We start from the raw sequence: 25,142 nt of genomic DNA, 5'->3' as shown, positions 1-25,142 counted from the left end.
CCACTTGCTGGACACTTGCTGGGCTAGGGCTCAGCCTGGTCTGCTGGGACCAAAGCCTGCCTGCCCTCCAAACTGCTGTGGGTCCGGGAGGGCCGCTCTCCCTCTACCTCCACACCTCACTGGGGCCGTTCTGTGCCTGCTGGAGCTGTCTGGGCCCCACAGCCAGTCTCTGCTGTGCCACCAGGAGAAACTCTGGACACCCAGCATCTGGCCCGTAACAGATTCTCAGAGTAGAGGGGTGGCTGCTACACTGAAGCCCCCGGAGCCACAGGCCACCCTGCCATACTCAGTCTGAGTACACAGCGGCCGCCGCCATGAGACCGTCCAGTAGGACATGCATGACCTGCCCAACAGTCACTTCCAATCACAAGCTGAAACGGCAGGGCCGACCTGGGCACCAGAGGCCAGGAGTTCTGCCCACACCTGCTCTGGAAATCTCCTATTTAAGCCGCCTGGTATGGCTCCAGGGCAGAGGGAAGCGTCAAGAGCGCTAGGAAAGAGGCCTCCCCTTGGCCTCTGCTCAGCTAGTGCTGGGTGCTGGCAAGGAGCAGGGATAACGGGACATGTCAAGGCAAAGGCAGGGGCGAAGAGTGGCAGCTGTCTTGTGGCAAGGACTGACGGGTCCCGCTCAACACATGGGTAGAGGTCTGGTCTGGCTGCTGCCTTTGTGTGTGACTCTCTTCTGAACACACTTACTGTGCCCCTCCCCAAAACCATGGCCCACAGACCCTTGCTGCCCCTAGCCTTGTGTTGCTGCTTTGTTGGCAACAAAGGCAGGTCCCACCTGGCAGCTCCGGGACAGGAGCTCTGCTCTCTCCTGCATGCTGGGGACAAAGGTCTCTGCAGAGAGGAACCTAAGTGGATGAAATGGGATTAAAAAGAAAACAGGAAGGCAAAGCTGGAAAGAGACACCCACAGGCTCCAGCTGGTAACAAAGCATGAAAGGGAACAAAGTGCAGAGGCCGCAGGTCTGGAACAGGGGACAGAGGCTGCTGGAGGGCGGGCCCAGGTGTGCTCTCTCCTCCCTGGGACATACCTGAGTGTGTCCACCTCCTCCCTGGAGAACAGGAAGCTCTGCTCAGCGGAGCTCGACTGGGCCTTCAGCATCTTCAGCTCCATCTCCAACTACAAGGAAACACAGGACCAAGAGTCAACCAGACTCGGGGCACCAGAGGCTGCGAGAACCTCCACCCGGCCCTGTCCGCACCCCGCAAGCAGCAACCCCACCTAGAGCTGGCGCCACCAGGCCACAGAGCATCCAACTTGTGGAAACATGAGTCTCCTTTGTGTTGGCACTTCTGTCTGTGGAACAGCAACAGACTACACAGTCCTTTGGGGCACTGGAGTCCCTGGGGAAGGGGACGTACGACTGGGGAGAGCATTACCTTACCTTGCCATCACTTTAACAGCCACAATAGTTTATTTATTTTGCTACTTCAAATTTCTCTACAGAACAGCATGAGATGCCGACAAGGCCCAGGACGGAATGTGGATCTTAACTGGCTCGACACCTGGGTGAGGGAGGCCTGAGAAGAAGCGGCAAAGAGACAGGCATGGCGGGCAGGCGGCCGCCGGCCTGGGGGCTGCGTGGGCTCGGGCTACGCAGGCGCCAGCCTGGGCTTGGGTGCTGGAGACTCACCCAGAGCAGCCTCTCAGCACCCCTGGTGTCCCCTCCCTCCACCCAGGCACACTCTAAGAGGACATGTGGCCACAGCCTGGCAGAAACACGGAGAAGGCCTGGTAGCCACTGCAGCTCGGGGTGGGCATCCTTGGACTGGGCTCTGGCTGGCCTCAGGCCAGCCCACAGGTCCTGCCCTCGAGCCCACTGAGTCTTCAAGGCCTCAGGGGCCAGAGCACAGAATAGAGAATTCGTGAAGTCCGGGGAAGGAACCCCAGTGTCTCCATGCTCTCTGCCACTTGCTGTCTTTGCAACCTCAGGGACATGACATCACCTCTTTGATCCCGAGATTCCACTTCCTGCCAACACAGGGACAATCTAGCAGGTGCCCCTTGGACAAGCGTACAGCCCTGATACCCTCCTGGGGTCACCATACTCTCCTAGACACTCAGTGCCCTTAGGGCCAGCTGAAGTTGTGTGACGGACAGCGGCCCTGCCCCATCCCCAACACCATCCTGCCCGGGGCCTCTTTGTATCCACCCTTTCCTTCTCCCCACCCGAGAGGGTCACATTCTCTCTTCTGTCCCAGCAGAATGCTGTGTCTTTCGCTGGCCCAGGGCTCCCATCTGAGCTCTGAGGGCACCTATCAAGTGTCCTCAGGGCACTGCCCCAGGGTCTTGTGCCTCTGGATCCAAGGATGGTCTGTCTCCCACATAAGGCCACAAGCCCAAGGGAGTGCAGAGCCCTGAGCCCTCTGTCTGCCCCTGTGTGCCCAGTGCCCTGGCCAGAACAGGCACTCAGCAGAGGCACCGCCATGTGAGGGGCAGGCACGGTGCCAGGGCTGGAGACACAGAAGGCAGGCCCTCACCTCCACGGGCTCCATGGCTCAGGCCGAAGACACTCGTCCAGGGGTGACCCCTGCTCCTGCATAGACTTGGGTTTCTAGGTTCTGTCACGTGAACCTCAAATCTCAGGGGCTGTTTTCTGGCTCTCTTACAGGTGGTCAGGCATGCTGAATGGTCCCGGATTTCTCCAGAAGGTGAGGAGTGACACGGCAGGTTGGCCCTCCCTGTGCGTGGCTTCCAGGGAAGGTGCAGCCACCAAGTGGCAGCACACCACCAGGAACACAGGCACCCAGCTGTTGGCATCTGGACACAGCACTGGCCACAGGGATATTTAGGAAACAAAAGAAGTCCTGCATGCAAACGCCCTTGGATAGATCTTTTCTAACAAAAGCCACAAATCAAGAATTATCTCAGTCAACGCCGCCAGATCTAAGAACGAACAGAATGTGCACATTCACATTCACAGGAATCTAACAAGCCCCTGCACTGGCCAACGAGCACTGACCTAGATGGACGCAGAAGAGCCAGGAGCCCCCTCAGGGTGGAGGCATGGACCCTCTTCATGGACCCCGTGTGGGTCCTGGCCACGCCCTAGCGTGTGAACAGCATGGCTGGCCTGCATGGGTGAAAGATCAGGGCAGAGGCACCGCCTGCGCAGTGGGGCCTGAACCTGCCCCCGGCTCGCCTTCCCAGTGCCTGCTGTGTCCGCAACTCACTTCCATCAAAAAAAAAAAAAATAAACAAAAAAGCCTCCTTGTAAAAGTTGGGACTGCGTTAGATTTAAGGACTAGCATGAGGAGAATCAGCACCTGTGGAGGCTGAGGCTCCCGGTCAGGGACAACGTCTTCTCACTAGCACATTGTGGTTTATGATCCTCAAGTGCTTGTAAAAATTTTCTTCACACAGATTTTGCACGTTGCCTATAGGCCTTAGTCCTGGGTATTTTATCACCTTTTTGTTGCTGCTGTCAATGGGGACATTTTCTTCTATTACCTAACTTATTTTTGTACATACGATTTTAAAACTTTGTTCCCACCCCTTTCCTTGATTCTGGTTGACGGCAGCATTTTCGGTTGACTCTCATGGCACACAATCATACCAGCTGCAGAGTGACAGTTTTCCCATTTCCCTCCTTCCTGAGATTTATACCTCTGATTTCTCTCCCTTGTCCAACTCAGCATCTCCAGAGTGACAGTAGGTGACACCTGTGATATTGGACATCCTTAAGTTGTGTGTGGCTCCTGGAACTGCATCTAATAGTTCCTTATTTATAGCATGTCAGCTTTCGGTTGAAATAGGTATCTTATTATGCTGAGAAATTACCCATATTTCACATTTTATCAAGAGTTTTAATCAAGACTGAATGTTGGATTTGTCAAATGCCTTTCCAGCAAATGTGGAAAGGAATTCCCACAAAGTAAAACCCTAAAATCAAGCTAAGAGGCCAATCCTGGAATAAACCCTACCACGTATGGTACGTTTTCATGTGCTGTTGAAGTGCATTCCTAATACCAGGTCTGTCTGGAAAGTATCCAGCCATGTAACAGGAAAAATAGAAGCATTTGTTGAAAAAGATACAAGAAACATTGTACATAGGACAATGAAGCCTCAGTCCCCTTCAAAGGAGGCACCCTGGGACGTCACACAGTTCTCCCAGCGTCTCTTAACCTGCACACGTTCAACATTCTCGGGTGTTCTGCTTGGTGCAGGCCTCCCAGAACGTGGATCACTTTGAACAGATTCTCAACCATCCTTGAAGCATTTGTGCCACACTTTTATCTGGGCTACACTCATTGCATCAAACCCAAAAGCCTTCTGAGTCATCCAAATAGCTTCCACAGAGGTATATATGTTCAAGCTTACGCAAAATCTGATGTAGATTCATTGTCTACCCGCTCAGTCATTTTGAATGTGACGGCCACAGGGCACACACGCACACTCAGTGGTGTCCAGTGCCCCACTGACTGCTAGTACGTGTGTGTGGGAACACGCACATGAGCACACACAGGCCTGAGAGATCTTTGCAGCCGTGGGCGTCAAGGCAACGCTCACTCCCAAAAGCATCTCCCCTCTTCTCTCCACACTCCACAAGCTTATATGTTTTTCAATGTGTCTGTACTTTGAAGATCTGGTAGAATTTGTGAAGAGCTAGAGATTTTGTGACAACTTTACTCTACAATAATTGGTCTGTTTAAAATTTCTCTCTTTTGGTGTCAATACTGATAGATTGCATTTTCCTAAAAATTATTCACTTTGCACAGATTTTTAAATTTATTTAAATGGAGTTGTGATAATAATTCATAATTTTTTTTATAGAATTAAGGTAGACCTCAATTATTTTTAAATTTATTTTTTTATTTTTGCTTTTACTTATTTTCTGTCCCACTGAGGCACAACTTACACACAGTAAAGTGCCAAAATCTCATGTGCACAGCCTGGTGACTTTTTACACATGTCTACACCCCTGTAACCACCACTGAGGTCAAGATGGAATTCTAAGCACGCACGAAAGCTCTCTCATGCCCCCTTCCAGTCAAGAACTCCAAGGTAATTAGTCTTATTTCTTATTTTGGGTGGCAATGCTTTCTATTAATTTTTCATTAGAATTGTGAATAATTCATATGTTTTATTGGTTTTATTTCAAACAACAGGCATCTTTGACTTATTATTTCTACCATTTTTCACTTTCCTATTAAATTCAGCTTTGATCTTTACAAATTCCTACCTTTTGTTTTACTAAGGTTTATTTTACTTTCATTCTCTGACTTCTTGAGCCAGAGGTTTAATCCATATATATTCATGCTTTCTTGTTCAATGATATAAATATTTAAACTCTTGAATTTAGATGTTTCCCACAGGCTCTGATGAGATGTGTTTTCATTACAATTATTTTCTAGATTTTCTGCACTTTTGAATTGCATTTCTTCTTTGAACCACGAATTGTTTAAGATAGAGTCTTTGGCTCTGTTTTTTATTTTGTGTTTTAATTTCTATGTGTTAGGAGCCTTTTTCTGGTTTTGTTCTTGATTTAAAATTTTATCACATCGAAGAGAAGTTATATTAGTTCTACTTACCTGAATTTCTAAAGGTTGTCTTTATTATCTAATATTTGATTAATCTTTTTGAATATTTATGAGCACTTTTTAGAGTGTGTTCTCTCTTTTTAGAGTGTGTTTGGGGGATAGGGTTTTACATATATTATATACATATTCTATTTGTCCATTATTCTTTGCCTACTCGATACATCATGGATTAGGAAGGAAAAGAGATTCCCCTACTACCGGTGCCTTCGACACTGTCCCTGGGACGTCTCCTCATTCTTGCTCTTCCAAGCAGCAGTGCCACGTTACTGGGAACCTCAGTACTGAAAATCTCCTGCCTTTGTTTTCTCTGACGCTTTCCAGCTTGAACTCAAACTCAATTGCATCAAGACTACAGCTTCTGCTGTTACATGTCTGCAACTCCCAGATTGCCTTCGCAACCTGTATTTTCTAACTTTTTTGGTTTTGTTTTGCAGTCCAATCAGAAAGACTTTTCCTTTGAATAGGAGAGTTTAGTCCATTTATATTTTGACATATGTTTGTATTTATTTCTATCGTCTCATGTTGTTATGCATTCTGTGTATAGCTTTCAAAACTATATCATGCTGTGGCCTTTTAAATCGTGTTTACTTTCTTACATGTAATTCTCTTGCTATTTAGAAAAGTTTGTGCTTTTTGTTCTGGTTGCTTTTATAACTCCAGCTTTATGTCATACTTATCCTTTCCTGTTTTAGACAGTACCTGCTACAGCTCCTATGTCAAGTGCCTGACTATGACTACAACGCCCTTCACCTTTGTACAGTTTGTGACTCGATGGGGATGCCCAGTGTGAACACCGTCCCTGGGGGTACCTGTGAGGATGTTTCTGGAAGCATCAGCGTTGGCATCAGTGGGCTCGGCAGACGGCCCTGCTCATGTGGGCAGGCTCCGCCCACCTCCTTGAGGGCCTGAACAGAACAAGCAGCAGAGGGGGTGAGGTTCCCTCCCCTGCAGACTCACTGCCTGAGCTGGGGCACCTCACCTCGTCCCACGCTTGCCGGGGGCTTCCGACATTGGCCCCTCTGCCTCACAGGCCTGCAGACTTGGACTGAGCTGCACCACCAGCTTTTCTAGGTCTCAGTTTTTCAGACGCAGACTGTGGGACTTCTCGGCCTCCATGATTATGTTAGCCAGTTCCTCATGATCAGTCAATCTCTCTAGGCAGACACATGAATAGATAGATCAATCCCATTGATTCTGTTTCTCTAGAGAACCTAACACACAGTTCAATATACTTTTACTGCTCGATGTTATCTTTGAATGGCTGTTTTCACCTTTAGCCATTAACGACGAGAAAACCATTTTTGTGTTCTCTCCCTTCTCCTATCTCAACATTTTTATTAAATATGTAAATTCTATATTACCAGAACATACAGCATTGCACTGACATTGTCTTCCTAACTTCTGTGCTGGTTTAATCTTCCACTTAAACACACGAACCTCCTGTTGGTCCTTTCAGTCAATTTTTCAGTCATCACACCCTGTGCCCCTTCCGATTCGCTGCCCTTCCTGAGCTTCTGTCTTCCTCTCCTGTCCTGAGATCTCCCTGTTCTGTCCCTTCCTCAGATCTCACCACCTCTTCTCTTGCTTGTACTTTGCTCAAGCTTCACAGATTCCCCTATTTCTTGCAAAATGTTTGGATACCATTTTTATCAGCTCAATGTCAGTTGCTGTTTCTGCCAAACTTTTCTACCATTTGTTTTCCTACTTCTCTCCTCTGGCCTTACACAAACATGTGGTTTTACCTGTCTTCATTACTCACCACTGAAGGTGAGTTTTATTAAGTCCAGCTTGAAGCACAAAGTTCATAGCGGGGAAAGGACAGGCCATTTTCTTGTTTCTAAGAAATCCAATCAGATGGTTGTGTTGCAAGTCCAATGGGCCCCTCCAGCAGGAAGGACGGGGAGCTCTGAGCTTGCATCACAGCAAACATCCTTCTTTACTCTGTTGGTCAACACAGCTTCATGCACACCTGGCGCATGCAGGTGACTCCTCATTTGGCTCCAACGTCTGCTGCCCCAGCGGATGCCCCGGCCTCCTGCTGCAAACTCAGGATTCAGGATTCCCCTCTCCCAGAGGAGGGGGCTCTGCCAGTGAGAAGAACAGGGCTCTCTCCCCAGGGCGTCCCATCTCAGCTCACCCTGTGTACACATCTACCCACTGCAGTGACCACCTATGCTGGGGGCCACCTACCTCCCATTTGGGCCTTGGCTTTAGCTGTATTTCTGTCCTACCAAAATTTAAGTGTGCCATTTTGGTTTTCATGCTTCCTGTTATTTTTGGGTGATTTCCAAGAAATGAGGGGGAAATGCTGACATATGTATGTCACAACGTTCAAGGCAAAAATCAATTCCTTTTATTTTAATTGGTAATCGCAGACTCATAACTAACAAACTCTCAACTTTATTCTTACAGGGGCCGACTCCTGCCACCCTTTGAGCCTGTGCCTGAAACCCTGCCCAGACATGCCACAGGCCCACCTGCCAAGGGCTGTCCCATGGCCCATCTCAGCCCTGCCCTGTCCTCTCCTCACCTTCACCCCCTCCCACCTGCAGGCCCAAAGATAGAGCAAGGGCTGCAAAAGGGCAGGTGCACAGTCCACACCTGTGAGCCAACGGTCCATCTGCATTGACTCCTCACCACCTTTCAGATTAGGCTGAAATGTCACCTTCTCCATCAATCCTTCCCCTACGACCCCCACTGCCCACTCCACTCCCCTGCCCGAACTGCCAGCTCCCACTCCTCTGGCCTCTCCAGCCCCCACCTGCCCTCCATGACTGCACACTCTGCCTCACGACGATAACCAAGGTGCCTGGCTCTCTTCCCCACCAGACCGGGAACTCCCTGGGGGCTGAGACAGCAACTTTCTGGTCCCCTGTTCCCAGCACGGAACCTGGCACACAGTAGGCGCCCCACGCAGGCAGGGGTGCACTCGAGCGCGGATGGCAAACATGGATGTGATGACTGACGTTTCCCTAGCGCGTGCAGCCCAGTGCGCCACAGAGCTCGGGCCCGAGAGAAAGCCCAGAGACACAGCACAGGGCGGGGTGGGAAACTTGGGTGGTTTCCCAGAGGCCAGAACAAATACAAAGGGAGTTAAGTCGATGCTGAAAGAAAAAGACCTAGAATTTGTTTATCCACTAGTCACCCAATTTAAGAAACTATTTAAAGATATCAATATTTGAAAGGAGGAGAACCCTGCTCAGTAAGAGGCAGGCTGTGGGAAAATGAGAACTGAGTGGGGGTCCCAGGGTGCCCTCGGCAACACCTCAGCAGCCACCGCATCGCCACCCCACCACCCCTGCCCTGGAGGCTCTGATCTGGCCCTGTGACCTCTCTGGCCCTTCTCACTGAGACCTGGCAGCAACATGTGAGGGGTGCCCACATGGAGGGTCAGTGTGTAGGGTGGGGACACCAACACCTGGGCACTCAGGGACGGGAGAGATATCTGTGATCCCTGGTACCCAGACTATGTCCCATCCCTACCTGTAAGGGGGATGATACCACCGGGCCCTGAGGTTTCCACTTGAGTCAGGAAACCCAGATTAAAAGCCCAGTCCAGGCACAGCCCAGAGCAGGGGCTTGACACGTGCTGGACCCTGCCCTGCCCAGGGCTGTTCCTGGGCCCTTCGCCACCCGCACACAGCTTCTCCCACACTCACAGTCTCACACCCACTTTCTCGCTCACACACTCTCACATGTACACATCCACACACTCGCCCTCTCTCGCACACACACCTGCTCAGTGTCCCACCTCTCTCAGGCCCAGTTCCCCCTTGAGTTATGAGGGCTGGACGGGGCCTCAGGGACCTGCCCCTGTTCCCAAGGGCCGGCCAGGCCTGCTCTGTGCCAGGAAGAGAGTTACTTGTCACCAGCTTCATTCCAGCCAACACAAGCCTGTCCATGTGCTATTCGTTGGCACAGGAAGGAGTGAAGAGAAAATTGGAAATGCACTAATATTGTCATCTGCGACTGCCTATTTCATACTTCACTGAGAAAAATCTGTATTTAGAGTTGGTTTAAAAAAAAGAACACAAAGAATAATTGGATCGCATCTTCTGAGAGACCCCTAAATGCCTTAAAACCGTGACGTCCCCATTTTAACACACACTTAACTCCTGACAGAAAGGATTCCAAAGACAGCGACTTTCACAGGGCTTGGCTGCCACGGGAGTCACGGGTCCCACACATGTCTCCTGCTGGGGGAGCAGGGGTGAGGCCTGTGGGGGCATGCTCGGCCGGGCCTGACTGCCACTGCTGAAGAGCCGGTTTCAGTCAGCCTGAATACCTGCCCCCCATTTCATTTGAATTTCATCTCCCAGAGAGGGTTGCTCTGCCCACTTCCAATCTCTGAAATGAATACACAAGTTCATGGTCCTTTCTCTGGCTCACCCTCCGTAAGGAAGAGGCACAATTACCAGCAGTGCCTGATCCAAGCAAACAGAGCACCAGGAGAAGGGGCTTCCTGCGTGGTCCTGTGAGCCTGACCGTGCCCTCTCCTTGTGCTGGGGGTGTGCGGGAGCAGTGAGGCCCCCCCAGGAGATCCTGCAGTTCCTGAGGCTCTGCTGCAGGAGGCAGGCTGGCTGTTCTGCAGGTGAGAAGGCTGAGGCCAAGGCGGGTTAAACACCCTCCTGAGGCCATGTGGGCACCGTGGCAGTCTGCGCTCCCTGCCTCCAGCCACACACACTGCGGGGGCCGGGGGGGGGGGCTTCACAGCCGAGGCCCCCAGTCATGCAGACAGGTGTGGTGAGGAGGAACATGCCGTCCCCGGAGGGCTGCAGCGCCTGGCCCCATGCTGCTGAGGGCAACGCACAGTGGGGAGAGCTTAGGCCACAGTGTCACCAAGACCTGGGTCGGGTGTCAGCCCCACCACTTGTCCTGTATAAAACTTCAAACTATAAAACTCTCTGAGCCATTGTTTCTCCACTTCCACTCAAGGGTAATAAAGTCCATACCATTGGACTGCTCGAGGAAGAAATCAGATGGCACAGAATGAAACCAGCAAACAGAATCTATCTTCCAAGACACCTAAGAAATGGGTAACACGGACTGTTTCCGGGGAAGGGACTGGTGGGCCGGGCAGCGAGGCTCCTGAGTTCCACTGTTTCACCTTCTGCCGCTTCCTCCACTCTGCGCCATGTGCACGTGCCATTCACTTAAATAGCACGTAGACACACACAGACACGTACACAGAGCCTGGGTGCAGCTAATACTCGGCAGGCCACCCAGCCAAGGCGTGTCCCTCCACAGCAGACCAGCGCTAGAGCCCGACTCAGTCCCATCCCTATCATGTGCGCAAGGGTGCTCCCTGAACTCCTCCCCTGAAGCACGAAACCGTGAACACGCGGAGCTCCTGAGAGGCCAATTTACCACCTCACCACTCCACCTCCAGGCTCTGGACATGTCAAAGCGTGGAAGGAATTTAGGCATCGTCACAGTTCTGCTCTGGGATCCTGGCCTGGTCATCTTGTGGGGCAAAATTCTTGCCCTGAGTGGTCTCACAAGCTCAGCCTCTTCCCCAGCAATGGGCCCTGAGGACACCACGCAGGGAGGGGCCCCCAGCAGGCTCCTGTGGCACCTGGGCATCTCCCACACAACTGGGATGCAGCAAAGGCCTCCTGCCAGCCTGCATGGCAGTCCCAGCTGTGGCAGATGCGGGGCTCATGCCATCTTGCCTACACCAGGGCTTTGGGGGTCCCGAGGCCCTGCTGTGCACCGTGGTGGGGAGGCCAGCAGTGCCTGGTCAAGGCCTGGGGCCTGCAACTCAGTGAGCTGCAGCGAAGGGTGCAGAGCTTTCAGTTCTAGTTTCAGACACCCAAAGCCAGGCCTCCCCAGGTTTGGATCAAGCTCAGGAATTGAGGAGTGACACTGCCTTTATTTATTAATTTGTTTTTTAAATGAGACAAGTTCTCTCTCTGTTGCCTAGGCCGGAGTGCAGTGGCGTCATCACAGCTCACTGCAGCCTCCGACTCCTGGGCTCAAGCGACCCTCCTGCCTCAGCCTCCCAAGTAGCTGGAAATACAGGCGCACACCACCACATCCAGCTAATTTTTCTATTTTTTTTTTTTGGAAGAGACAGGGTCTCACTATGTTGCTCGGTCTGGTCTGGAACTCCTGGTGATCCTCCCACCTCAGCCTCCCAGAGTGCTGGGATTACAGGTGTGAGACATTGCACCCAGGTGACAATGCCTTTAAATATCACCTACACCTGGGATCAGACAACTCCCAGTGGAAAGTGCCAAGAAGCCACCTGGCCTCCGCAGGGCAGCACAGCAGCCACAGGAAACAAACACACGGGTGTGGCTGGACTCCAGCAAAGTCTCATTCATACAAACCTGTTGTGGGCTGAAGTCTGCCTACCTCAACCTAGACCAGATCGCACCGTTACCGTACTGACTGACGAGGAACAGAGCAGCTGGGGACAAAGACCAGAAAGCTGAAGAGCAGATCAAAGTCACTCTGAAATCCCAGCCCAGCAGCACTCACTCAGGCCTGCTCTCTGTCACTGCAGCCTTTCTGTCCCATATGCTTCTGTTCTCACCACCAGGGAGGGGAGACACCCAGGAGCCTGCGCCAAACAGGACTTGGCTTCACCCTACCCAAGGAGACAAGTGGCTACAGACCAGAGGCCCAGGTCAGGGTGCAGTGTCCACCCCTGCCCTGCCCTGTCCTGCCTGCCAGGGTGCAATGTCTACTCAGGCTCCAAACCCTCCCTGTCCATCAGGGACCCAGTACTTCTTCTGGGTCACCAGCCTCCAAACACAGTCTTCCGCTAAGAGATGGAGGAATAATTTTACTCCCAATGCCAGCTCCTCCCTTCCTCTCACTGGGGAGGGGAGGGTTCTCCTTTGAGCCTCAAGCAGCCTGGCAGGGGCACAGAGAAGGCCCCCAAAGGGGACACAAGCAGCCTCCACGAGCCCTGGCTTGCTGGCCCCCAGTGGAGCCAGCCTGGTGAGTTCCTGGCTGTGTAGAGATGGCTACCCTCCGGACTCCTCTCTGCAGGATCCTCCCCCAGGACCACAGGATGAGCTCGGCTCAGCCCAACTCCTATGCTTGCATCCAGCACGTCCCACTACCTGGTCCCAGGCTGCTCAGACTTCATATGGTCCTCGAAGGCCAGCTTTTCACTGAAGAATGGTGCTGACAGCAGCCAGCACAGTGGTTTTGAAGGGTGAGGCAGTACTTCACCCTTGGGGACACTTTCTGGTTGTCAATGCTGAGGGGGACTCCAGCGGCACTTGGTGAGCAGGGATACAACATCCTGCAATGTGCAGGACAGGTCTTCAGGTGGGAGAACACTCTCGCATGCTGCACGACCTCCAAACGTCCTGCCAACGTTTATGCAGGTGCAAAAGCTATTTATAGTGATCTGAGCCCAGTCCCAGAAACTAGTGCCTTTGATAAGGAAGCACAAAGTAATCTGGCACACTTTCAGTATCAACGAATTCTTTAGAAAGGCAACTACAGTTATATGGAGGGAAGGTCATAGTTTCTATTGTTTAGAACTCAACTACTATCCATCATTTAGAAACCTGCCTTGCTGGTGGTTCCAAGGCACTGGCACCTCCCACACAGCCCACCTGTGCCACTTAGAGCGGCCGCCTTATAGCGATTCCACAGAGAGACGCAGGGATAATCTCCATAACTTCCAGTGTCCTCATGCCCACAGGTTTGCACACCGAATATGTAGTATGTTAGTATAAATTACTTTCCTTTGTTTGCTCTGTACCTAACATTAACACTTGAGACATTTCTGTAGATCTTTTTTTTCTTCTCCCTCCCCCATTCCTTCCCTTCCCTCTCCATCCCCGCTCGAAAGGTCTCACTTTGTCGCCCAGGCTAGAGTGCAGTGGTATGATCACAGCTCACTGCAGCCTCCAACTCCCAGGCTCAAGCGATCCTGCCTCTTGGCCTCCCGAGTAGCTGGGACTCCAGGCATCAGCCCAGCTATGTATGCTGATATTTCTAAAGCTGTGTGTGCAGACAGTGAGGAAGGGGACATTACAAATTACTAGTTATCAAATGAGTACTGGGGCTGGTGGCTAAGAGCCACCCTGGTGGGCCACAACGTCACTCAGGGAACAGAGCCATCAAGGAGGCAAACAAACAAAATCCATGTGGCTGTACTTACCCCTTCAGCTAGACTGTCCCCTGAGAAAGAACCTCAGAAACAAAATCTACAACATCCCCACAGGCTGAGCAATGAACAGTCCATTTACACCCTCTGGGGGTCCTAGCTACAAACCTGCAGCCCCTCAGAGGACGCGCCAAAGCCCCGCACTTTCCAGCGCAGCTGAGTTCTCCAGGGGCTGCTGAGAAGCAAAAGGTCCTTGAGAGAAGGTTCTCATCAGGGCCCGAGGGACATCTGGGCTGGCCCTGTCCACCAATCTCTGGCAGGGCTGGGCCACAGGGCAGTGTCTGAGGACTAAATGCCAGTCAGGGGAGCTGCATCCTTCAGGGAAGCCCACGGCCCAGCGAGGAGGCTGAGCTGCTCTGGAACCCAGGGGTCAAGGGGCACAGCTGCACGGAAGGCTGTGCGGAACGTCCACCTCGAGCCCAGGGGCCAAGGCAGGAGGAACAAGCAGCCAACAAGCAGGGCAGGAGCTTTCCGGAAGGAAAAGGAGGGCCATGCAGACAGCACGGGTAAAGGCAGAAGGTACCTAGGAAATCGGGGGCTCCAGGAAGAGTGCAGTAGGAGACACCGGGAGGGCATGCTCCGGTCAGTCACCAGGGCCCCCTAGCTGGGAGCTCTTGAAGCAAGAACGCATGGGCTGGAGTCACCCAGAGGGCTTACTGGGGCCCTCCGCCATCAGCCCCCCAGCTCCTCACCACCATCGTAAACCCCACCAGAATGCGTAGGAAGAACTCGAGAAGCAGGCCGGCTCACAGCGTGGCCGGGGATGGGAGGACGGGCAGAGAACACAACGAGGGAGTCCCTGAGGCTGATCACAGCTCGGGAGGCAGAGCCATGTGTGAAAGACACTTTTCTTCATACCAACAGTCTCAGCATAAGGAAATATTGACAAAGAAGTGAAAATTCCCTCAACAAACCAGAGACAGCCAAACCAGAGACAGCAAACCTTAATCAAGGTCTGCCAACCTTGATTAAGTGCTTCCCCCAACAGGTAGGAGAAAACTTATTTATCACTTATCCAAAGGTCAAAGAGCAAGACTCATTTCCCAAATCTCCCAGGGGCAAATCTGCCTAGGCTGTGTCATGCCAAGCACACCCTGGCAGGGATCTGTGGAGCGGTCAGCCCATGGAGCAGCCAGGCTGGTGAGACTTGAGGCCACACACGGGAGATCGGGGTCCCACTGGTACAACAGGGGTGGGAAGAGCCTCCGTGGCCAGGCCTGGGAATGAGACACTAATAAGGATCCAGGTCTAGCCACTCATATGCCTCCCTGAGGCCACAAGCAAGTACTCAGTACATGAAATTAGGTTTCCTTCGTTTATTCCTGCAAATCTGTACGTTGTGGGTGATGCTAAAGCAACAATATACTCCCCGGAACCTTGTGGAAGAATTGCCCAGTGCTCCCAGGGTTACCCAGCTGCACAGCATGTCTGGTAGGAGGGCAGCGAAGCGAGCAGACCTTACCAGAAGGGCTTTTTTCCCTTGGAGAGGGTTCTGTGCACACTTTGGCTATTCCTAGCACCAAGTCTGTCTCTGGAAGATCAATCTCTCTGCTCAAACCCTGTGCCCACACTGTGCTCCAGAAGGCCGGGCCACGGTGAGTGCAGACCAAGTGTGTGCCTGGGCCCTCTGTTCCTCTTTACCTGGCGCAGAGATGGTCACCTCCTCCCTGACATGGCCCTGATGTCAGACAAGAATGACAGCCCTGCCTTGACTTCCCAGAGGGGCCATTCCACCATGACTGCCGTGACTCCTGCCCAGGGTCCCCCAGGGGACCCTCTCTGTGCCCTCCTTGAACAACGATGGAACTGAACCTTCAGACTGAAATAAACAATCACAGACAAAACCAGAAAACAAGGCTTTTCAAGTCACTGGACAGCAGCAAAGAACAGCAAAAGATGGAAAGCAGCAAGGTGAGCCCTGGTCCTGGCTCAGCACCTTGAGCGAGTTCCAGGAGGCAGCATAGCCCTGCGTGGAGGAGCCATGGCCAGGAAGGCAGGGAGGCCAAAGCCACCAGCATGCACGGCACAGAGCCCCACCGAGGAGCATGCCTTGGGGACACAGCACAGACCTCTCAAGTACTTAGCAGAGCACAGATTAGCACACATGGTGAGGAAAGTCCCCAGGGCCGAGGACTGCACCACGTGGAACAACCAGAGAAAGCACACAGGGCTGAGGGTAGGGTCTGTCCTTGTCCACCAGCCCAATAGGAAAACCTCATAATCCACAGGGATCGGGCAGAGCAATCAGGGGTGTGGTGCCATTAGCCCTGGATAAGAACTGCTCCAGGACAGCCTGGCATATCATAAAAACACCACCTGAAAGGCCCAACAGTTTCCAAGTAACTTAACTGCACACATGAACAAAGTACAAGAATATTTACAGGAGAACAAAAGCATCCAGCACTTAATACGATAAAATGCACAATGTATGGTATCAAATCAAAACATGAGGCAAAAAAAAAAAAAAAAGACACATAATGAGAAAAAAAATCAATCAAAAGCAACTTAGAACCTATACAGGTGTTAGAATTAGCAGTTAATGTAGCTAAAATCCATGTTTTCTAAAGTTCAAAAGAGACATGGAAGAAAAATAAAAAGGCCCAACCAAATTTATGTAAATGGAAACTACAATGTCTGAAATTTAAAATCCCACATCTGATTTTAATGGCATATTAGATTTTATTAAAGAAAAAAACCAAGGAACTTGAAAACACAGCAATAGATACTATTCGACATGAAAAAAGGAGAAAAAAAGTCATTTTTAAAAATGAATTCAAGCATCCTAAATGAGGTTAACCGGGGTTTCAGAAGGAGCCCTTTCCAAAATGATAGCAACAAAAATTTCACAGATCTAAGAAACTCAAGAAGCCCCAAGCACAAGAAACACGAAGAAAAATCTGAAGCACATCCCAATCAAATGCTCAGAACCAGTGATGAAGGAACAGGCTTAAAAGCAATCAGAGAAACAGACACATTACATAAGAGAGGTACGACAGTGACGACGACAGCAGACTTGCTGCTGGAAACAATGCAAGCAGGAAGTCAGTGGAACAATGTCTTTGAAGTCCTGAAAAAAAAAAGCAAAACAAAAAACAAAACTGTCAACCAAGAAGTGAAGATTAACAAAACTGACACATCTTTAGCTAGACTATGAAAAGAAAGGAAAAGAATACAGTTACCAAAATCAGAAATGAGAGTGGGGACATTACTGCCAACCTTACTGAAACAGAAAGGATTATGAGAAGACACTAGGAGCAACTGCACACCTGTTAGACATTAGACGCCCAAATGAAATGGACAGATTCCTAAGACCACATCAATTACTTCAAGAAGACGCAGAGAATCTCTCCAGACCTAACAATAAGAGATTAAATCAGTAATCTAAGATTTCCCAACCCCCCAAAAACTATTACAAATATATCCAGGACCATATAGCTTCACTGGTGAACTCTACCAAACATTTAAAGAAGACAAGTTGTGCACGGTGGCTTGAGCCTATAATACTAGCACATTGGGAGGCCCAGGCAGGAGGACTACTTGAGCCCAGGAATTCGAGACCAGGCTGAGCAACATAGAAAGACCCCGTCTCTACAAAAAATTTAAAAATTAGCCAAGCATGGTGGTGCACACCTGTACTTCCAGCTCCTCAGAAGGCTGAGGCAAGAAGATAATGTGACCCCAGGAGTTTGAGGCTGCAGTGAGCTATGATGGTGCCACTGCATTCCAGCATGGGCAACAGAGTGAGACTCTGTCTGAAGACAAACAAACAAACAACAACAACAAAAAAAAACTAATAGCCCTGATGAATACAGAAGTAAACATCCTCAACAAGATACTAGCAAACTGAATCTAGCAGGATCTTAAAAGAATTGTACACCATGACTAAGTGGGATTTATACCAGGAATGCAAGGATGCTTGAATATAGAAAAATCCATTAATGTAATACACCACATCAACAGAGTGAAGGAAAAACCCGCATGATCATGGCAAGTGAGATGGAAAAGGTGTAAGATAAATCCAATGCTCCTTCATGATAAAACGCTCATAAGACAGGGATGCAAAGGAACTCCTGAAACAGGACAAAGGGTACATAAGAAAAACTCACAGCTAAGATCACACTGAATGACGAAAAATGAAAGCCTTCCCCTCAAATCAGGATCAAGATACAAATGTTCACCTTTACCCTGCTATTCAACATTGTACGGGAATTTCTAGCCAGGGCAATTAGGTAAGAACAAGAAACAAAAGACATCCAAACTGGAAAAGAAGAGGTAAAACTACCCCTATACACAGATGACATGTTATATATAGAAAGTCCTAAAGAATAAAAAAAATTCTATTAGAGCTAATAAAACAAAGTCAGAAAAGCTGTTGGAGACAAGGTAAACATAAAAAAATAAGTGGCATTTCTACATACTAGCAATGAACAAACCAACAAAGAAATCAAGAAAACAATTTCATTCACAATAGCCATCAAAGAGAATAAAATATTTACCAACAAGATTAACCAAGCACGGTGAAAGACTTGTATCCTGAAAACAATAAAATATTGCTCAAAGAAATTAAAGAAAACTTAAATAAATGGAAAGACTTTCTGTGTTCATGGGTTGGAAGACTTAATATTGTTAAAATGGCAATACTCCCCCAAAGTGATCTAAGATTTAATGCAATGACTATTAAAATCTGAGGTGTCTTTTTTGCAGAAATGGAAAAGTTGACCCTAAAATTTGTATGAAACTGCAAGAGACCCTGAATAGCAAGCCAGTCTTGGGGAAAAAAAGAGGAAGTTAAAAGATTCACACCCATTTCAAAACCTACTACAAAGCTACCGTAATCAAGGCAGTGCGGTACCAGCATAAAGACAGACACAAAGATTCATGGAAGAGAATTGACAAGCCATAAATAAACCCACACATCTATGATCAGCTGGTTTTCCACAAGGGTGTCACAACCACTGAATAGGGAAAGAATAGTCTCTTCCACAAACGGTATTGTGACAAACGGAAGTCCACACACAGAAGAATGAAGTTGGGCCCTTATCTAACACTGCATTCAAAAACTAACACAAAATGGATCAAAACCTAAATCTAAGAGCTAAAATCATAAAATTCATAGAAAGAAACCTCAGAGTGAATGATCTTGACCTTGGATCTGGCAATGGTTTCTCAGATATGCCACCAAAATTATAACAATAACAAAATAAATAAAATGTACTCCAACAAAACTTCTATGCTCTTTGGCGTGTAAACTTTTGTACACCAAAGAGGATTATCACTAGATGAAAAGACAATCCACAGACTGGGGAAAATATCTGCAAATCATCTATCTGATAAGGGTCTAGTATCTGGAACATATAAAGAATTCTTCCATCTAAACAACAAAAAGACAACCCAATTTAAAAATGGGCAAGGTATTTGAAAAGACGTTTCTCCAAAGAAGATGTGCAAATGGCCAACAAGCACATGAAGAGAAGCTCAGCATCATTCGCCATCAGGGATACAAACCAAAACTGCACTGAGATGCCACTTCACGTCCACTAGGACAGCTCTAATGAAAACAAAACAAAACAAAACAAAACAGAAAATAACAAGTGTTACTGTCACTTCTCTCAGTCTTAACACTGATAAACTGTGTCTTCTCTCTTTTTTTCTTCTGATTACTCTGACTAAAGGTTTATTAATTGTATTGATCTCAGAGAACCAAATTTTGGTCCCATTTATAGAACTGAATGATGTCACTGAGATAAAACAACTTCTTGATTTTGGGTGGGGGCAACAGGCAGTTTTCCTGAGAGGGGAGCAAAAACCAGGGCACAGGTTCAGTGAGTGCAGAGACCCCAGGGGGTGGGAGCCACGTGCCACTGAAACACGGGGCTCTCAAGCCACTCATGGACGGCCCAGATACCCAGAATGGAGCACAACACAGAGGACGGGGCTCCCTGGCACAGATCCAGCTTCAGTGTGGACCAGCCTCCTGAGGCCACCCCCGCCCCTCTGCTCACCCTCCGAAGGGTGCCCTATATCCCTCCGTCCCTCTTCTGAGGGTGCCTGTGCTCCTCAGCCAGCAAGGTCCCGCCAGAGCTTCATGAAACTATAACATTAACGGTGCTCATGGCTCACCATCTAGTATGGCATAACCTTTAGATAGATGCCGTGTGCTCTGCTTTAGTTTGAGAGGTTGCAGGGCTGATCCCAGGGCCTTACCTAATTCCACACAGTTGTGCTCCCTCCTCCCCGGCAGCAGTTGTAGTGCTGCCAAGCTCTAAAGTGAGGATGCCATGCGAGCACACGAACCACGCTGTCACTCACACGCCACACATCTGAGCCTCAGTCTGTGCCAAGGAACACAGATGGTGGTGATGGAGCTGAGGGCTAGGGCCACAGAGAGCTCAAGGTGCAAGCAGGGGGGCCTGCATCTCAGGGACTCGGGTCTCTCCAGAACCCAATCTTGGTGGATGTTCCAGGTCTCCAAGAGAAGAGATTATGCTGAGATTAGAACTTGGAATCCCGGTCAGAGACCACCTTTCTGCTCAGCCCTGGACCCGCTAGCACCCAGGAAGGTCTCTGCAGTGGCCGTTGCTTTTTGGTGAGGGGTGGGAAGGATCTCGAGTCGACTCACCTCCCCCATCTCCATTCCAGCTGGAGGGAGATGCCAGGTGCAGTGGGCCATGGGCAGCCATTAACGCCCAGGTATTTCCTCGTGAGCACAGCTGGGCACCTGAGCTGGGACATGCCTTCTCCTCAGGAAAGGCAGCCGAGTTGGAGAGCACATCCAGAAGGCCAGCTTGTCATTTCTTCGGCTGACACATTTGCCAAGGAAAAGAACTGTAGCAGCACCTCAGGTGCCCACCCCAGGGGAACTGGCCACAGGAGATTCACGGCTCCAGAGGGATGGGACAGCTGGAGAGCAAGTGACAGGTGAGGGGTGAGCAAGATGCACCTAAACTCCAAGCAGCAGGGGCAGGGAGGCCCCAGAGGGAATTGGAGGAATCCAGTGTTTCAGCAGAAAATGCCAGAAACAAAGCTGGAGTGGCAGAGGCAACTCACCCCCATACGGCATGTGGAGGGGCACCAACCACGCTAACAGTGGTTTCTGCCACCCAAGACCGCCCCCGCCACGAGGTGGAAGCTGGCCTCATTTACACTTGAGGAGGTGTGTTGGGGACCTGGTGAGGGGGTGCCTGTGTGCATGTCCTTCCAGAGGGCTCTAGAACCTTCACTGGGCTCAAACAGGCTGCCTTCTCTACAAGAGCAGTCGTTGACACTGGGGAGGGGAGGCAGGTGTCAGAAACTCTTTGAGAACCCAGTGAAACTGCAACCCCTCTCTCCAGAAAAACACACACACATAACAAAAGTTTGTACACAGCTGCAAGGGCTTCATGGATAACTTACTGCCTGCCCCGAATGCTGGATAAAGAAGCCCTGCTAGGAAGAAACAACTGAATCTGAAAGGCCTCCCTATAGAAATGGCCTTGCTCCCCACAGCCCCACTCCTGCATCTGCCTTTCCAGTCCATCTGCAGCTACCTCATCCCTGTGGAGACCTCTTGTGTGGCCCCTGGCCCTGCTGGGAGTGTGCGAGAGTGCTGGTGGGCTACCTACTGACCACAGGTGAATACAAGTCCCCAGGCTTCCCAAAGGGACAGTCCAAGTGTCCAGAAAACAGGGCAGACGCAGTGGCAGTGTGAGCTTCCACAAGCAAGGAGGCAGCAGGGCACGTGGTGTGCCACAGGGAGAGCCAGAGGGAGAGGGGAGGCTCTTGCCCCAGAACAGACACTGAAGCTCCTGCATCCTCCAGGGACACGCCCATGAGGGACAACGCCATGCAGGGGAGGACACCGTGGATCCTAGTGACTCAGCGAGGGGCAGAAGCACTGAACGTGGCCACAGTAAGAAACTGGCAGCTGAGAACACGCCAAGCCAGAGAAGGCCACTACAGAGACGTGGGAGGTTTGGGTCGGGGGAAGAACAAGGATGAGAGTAGGACTATTCCCCTATATGGAATGACTGTCATAATTTTTAAAGACAAATTAACCAATTTCCTTTCTTGTGGTCATTATAGATTATATCTTTTTGTCCTGTGGGATGGAGTCCACAGGGTTTTCCCTGTTCCAAGTCCAAAGTGCCCCGCTTCTCCTCACCCTGCCCCTCACCCCCAAAGAGGCCGACGAGTCACACAGCAGATATGCAGATAGAGCTAGATGAAAAGCGGCATGCACGTAACCAGAATTATAAAATACCCAGGAACAAACCTAATGAGAAATGCACAAGCTCTGCTAGAAGAAAACAATCACCCAAGTAAAGGCCAGAGGAGGAGACCTCGACACAGGGGCTCACATGCTCCCCGGGGGTGGACACTGCAAAGAGCTGCTGTTCCGTGTCCGTCTATAAACCAAGGTGATTCTAAGAGGGCTTCTATGGAACTTGGTAAGCTAACTCTAAAGACTACCTGGGAGAGAAAAGATGAAAATATCTGAGATAATTCTGAGAAAGAAAATAATAAAAAGGTCACGCCACATCAAACACACCATGAGGCTCTGTTCGCTCTTCCACATGAGCTGTTGTACCTGTCAAGATAAAAGCAGGCTTACTCTGCCCTGGGATTTTTCTTCTGTTTTGTGGAGAGGGAGTGGGGAATCCAAATATTTTCTACAACCAAGGGCCAGAAATTACACCATAAACTCCTTTTCAATAGCCAAAGTAATCCTAAGCAAAAAGAACAAAACTGGAGGCATCACATTACCTGACTTCAAATTATACTAAAAGGCTACAGTAATCCAAACAGCATGGTACTGATAGAAAAGCAAAGACATAGGCCAATGGAACAGAATGGAGAACCCAGAAATACAATCATGTAGCTACGAAGCAGACAAAAACATACACTGGGAAACGGACACACTATTCAACAAATAGTGCTGGGAAAATCAGCCATATGCAGAAGAATGAAACTGGATTCCTATCTCTCACTATATATAAAAATTAACTTAAGATGGAGTAAAGACTTAAATGTAAGACCTGAGACAATAAAAATCCTAGAAGAAAATCTAGGAAAAATTCTTCTGGATGTTGGCCTAAGCAAAGATTCATGATTAAGACCCCAAAAACAAACACAACAAAAACAAAAATAGACAAATGGGACTTAATTAAACTAAAAAGCTTCTGTGCAGTAAAAGAAATAATCGAAAGAGTAAATAGACAGCCAGAGTAGGAGAAAATATTTGCACAAGGCAGATGGGAAGAGTGCATCTCCCTCCCAGAGGGTAGCACCAGGGTGAGCCGGGGGAAACAGCCAGCTTGGTTTCCAGGGGGAGTGAGGCTCTGCAAGACTGAGGATGTTCTAGGAGCAGGAACAGCACAAGGAACCACATGGAAGGGCACAAGAGGATGATGTGGTCAGACTGGCAAGGGGGGCTTTGGTGGAGAGGATGTCTCCGGCATGTGACGGGCAGGCCCCCCTCAGGTGCTTAGGGATTAGGTGAAGATCTAAGTACCTGCAGCAAGAAGGAAAGGCAGGTGCCACAGACTGACTGGGCCCCCATCCATATGCTGAAATCCTGGGAGGTCATGAGGCCATGAAGGCAGAGCCCAGACAGCTCTCTCACCCCTTCCCCTACTGAGGGAACAGCGAGAAAGCACTGCCTAGAACCAGGAAGGCTCGCCAGATGCCAAACCAGCCAGCGTGTCAATCGTGGACTCCCAGCCTCCAGAACTGTGAGCACCAAATCAGTTCTGTTACAGCAGCTGAACAAACTGAGACACACAGCCAGAGTCTGTTCCCTCAGCACGATGGCCAAGAAGAGGTGCTTGGTAAATATTTGCTGAATTAGACACATTTACCTCAAATGCAAGGGGCTAACCAGTTCAATGTGATGTCTGCCTTGGTCTGTGCCGGCATGCACTGAGAATGTGCCTGAAAACAGGGAAACTTCAACTGGGTACATGCAGATGGCCCTGAACCAGCCTCTACTGGGGCCAGTCGGAGAGAGAGCAGGCCTATATCCTCACTCAGCAACACTTCACTGCAAAGCCTGGATCTTTTCAAATACATGAACTCCTCTAGCCTTGCAAGGCTTCTGAGGAACTGTCATTCTCTCTCCACCCTCAGGATGAGGTGGTGGGCCTGTCTGTGGTCACACAGCAGGTGAGTCAGCAGGTGTGGCTTAGGACAGGGGGCCCAGGCCCCAGGCCGTGTGGGATGAAGAGCAGGCACAAAAGCTCCAAGGTGGGGTGCAGGAGAGGCTGTATCCAGGAGCTGGGAGACAAGGACAGTGACATGAGGCCATGGGCCCAGACTTTGGGGCATTCCCCAGACCTGCTCTGGACACATCCCTGGCCCAAAGAGCCTCTCCAAGCTCAGGACACTCATGCCAGGGTACATGGGGACAGGCATGCTGGTGGGGCATGAACTGAACTGGGTGCCCGAAATCACAAGGCTGTCACTAGCCCGTGCAGAGGCCGCCCCTCCTTACTCCAGGGCTTGTCTCCCCCAGCAAGCCCAGTGTGCATGAGGCTCTCCAGTCACAGAGGTGTTTAGTCATGTGGTGGGACAGATCCGGAAAGAGAAATGAGGCACGATCAGTCACTGAACCAGCAGGTTCTTATAACAATTCACCAGGAGGCGGCTGGCCATGCTGGAGGACTGTGATAAGACCAGACTGCGGGCGGGGGAGCAGAATGATGATGATTACTGAGCACTGAGGAACGCTCACTTCTGCTCCACCCACCACCCTCAGCACCAGCCATGCGTGCCTCTTTGGGTGTGCATGGCCCTACACATCTCCACACAGCCCCACAGATCTCCACACAGCCCGACAGATCTCGACACGGCCCACGGATCTCCGCACAGTCATGGGGTGGGCACGGCCCCACGGATCTCTGCACAGCCATCACTGTAGTCTCTTCTGAGTAAGTGCTGCTTGTGCCCTCACCTTCCCACAAGAAGCATGAGGCTCTGGAGGCCGAGTGGCTGCCAGAGGGGAGGTCCACAGAGTACCGGGACCCTTCTTTCCCTGGGCCCTGGGGACCTGCCCTGCTGATGGCCGCCAGGTTTCACCATCTGCCTGTAAAGCCCATGCTGTCAAGACACAGCGCAGGCCTCGACACTCTGCCTGTTTTAGAGATGGAACAAAAAAGGGTGAGCAACAGGAAGTGTGTGGCCAGGCCTTGGTACCCCTTTTGTGGGGCTGACCCACCTCGAGGTGCCCCTGGGAGTGAGGGGTGGGCCAAGGAGGAACCGCTAAGGCAACATGGAATTCAAGGAAGATGACTGCTTAATCACACAGAGGTATGAGCAGTGTAATTCCTCTAAATCAGAAAATAAATCTTCAGCCCCCACTCCCTGAAGTATATAAAATATTAGAGGATTTTTTTATGGCTGTAATCAAAAGACTCATTTCTCCAGCCACTACTGGCCATATCTAATTAGGGTGAGGTATATTAATGATACAACTATGGCCCAGGACA

The 25,142-nt window shown here is 50.2% G+C and overlaps 1 protein-coding gene across 2 annotated transcripts in view; it reads right to left on the bottom strand.

Annotated features, from left to right (window-relative positions):
* Positions 1–25,142, bottom strand: part of MAD1L1 (MAD1 mitotic arrest deficient-like 1 (yeast)) — a 396,911-nt gene that overhangs the window by 149,083 nt on the left and 222,686 nt on the right. For both annotated transcript variants that reach the window (XM_012639097.1, XM_012639098.1), the window contains one exon: positions 1,037–1,125. In XM_012639097.1, the coding sequence (XP_012494551.1) occupies positions 1,037–1,125 (89 nt within the window). The remainder of the gene's footprint in view (positions 1–1,036; positions 1,126–25,142) is intronic.

Source organism: Propithecus coquereli, unplaced genomic scaffold (assembly GCF_000956105.1).
Source record: "Propithecus coquereli isolate 6110/MARCELLA unplaced genomic scaffold, Pcoq_1.0 Scaffold137, whole genome shotgun sequence".
NCBI classification, from domain to species: domain Eukaryota; kingdom Metazoa; phylum Chordata; class Mammalia; order Primates; family Indriidae; genus Propithecus; species Propithecus coquereli.
The sequence above is the reverse complement of the archived record's forward strand: the minus strand, read 5'-3'. Positions and strand labels throughout refer to the sequence as shown.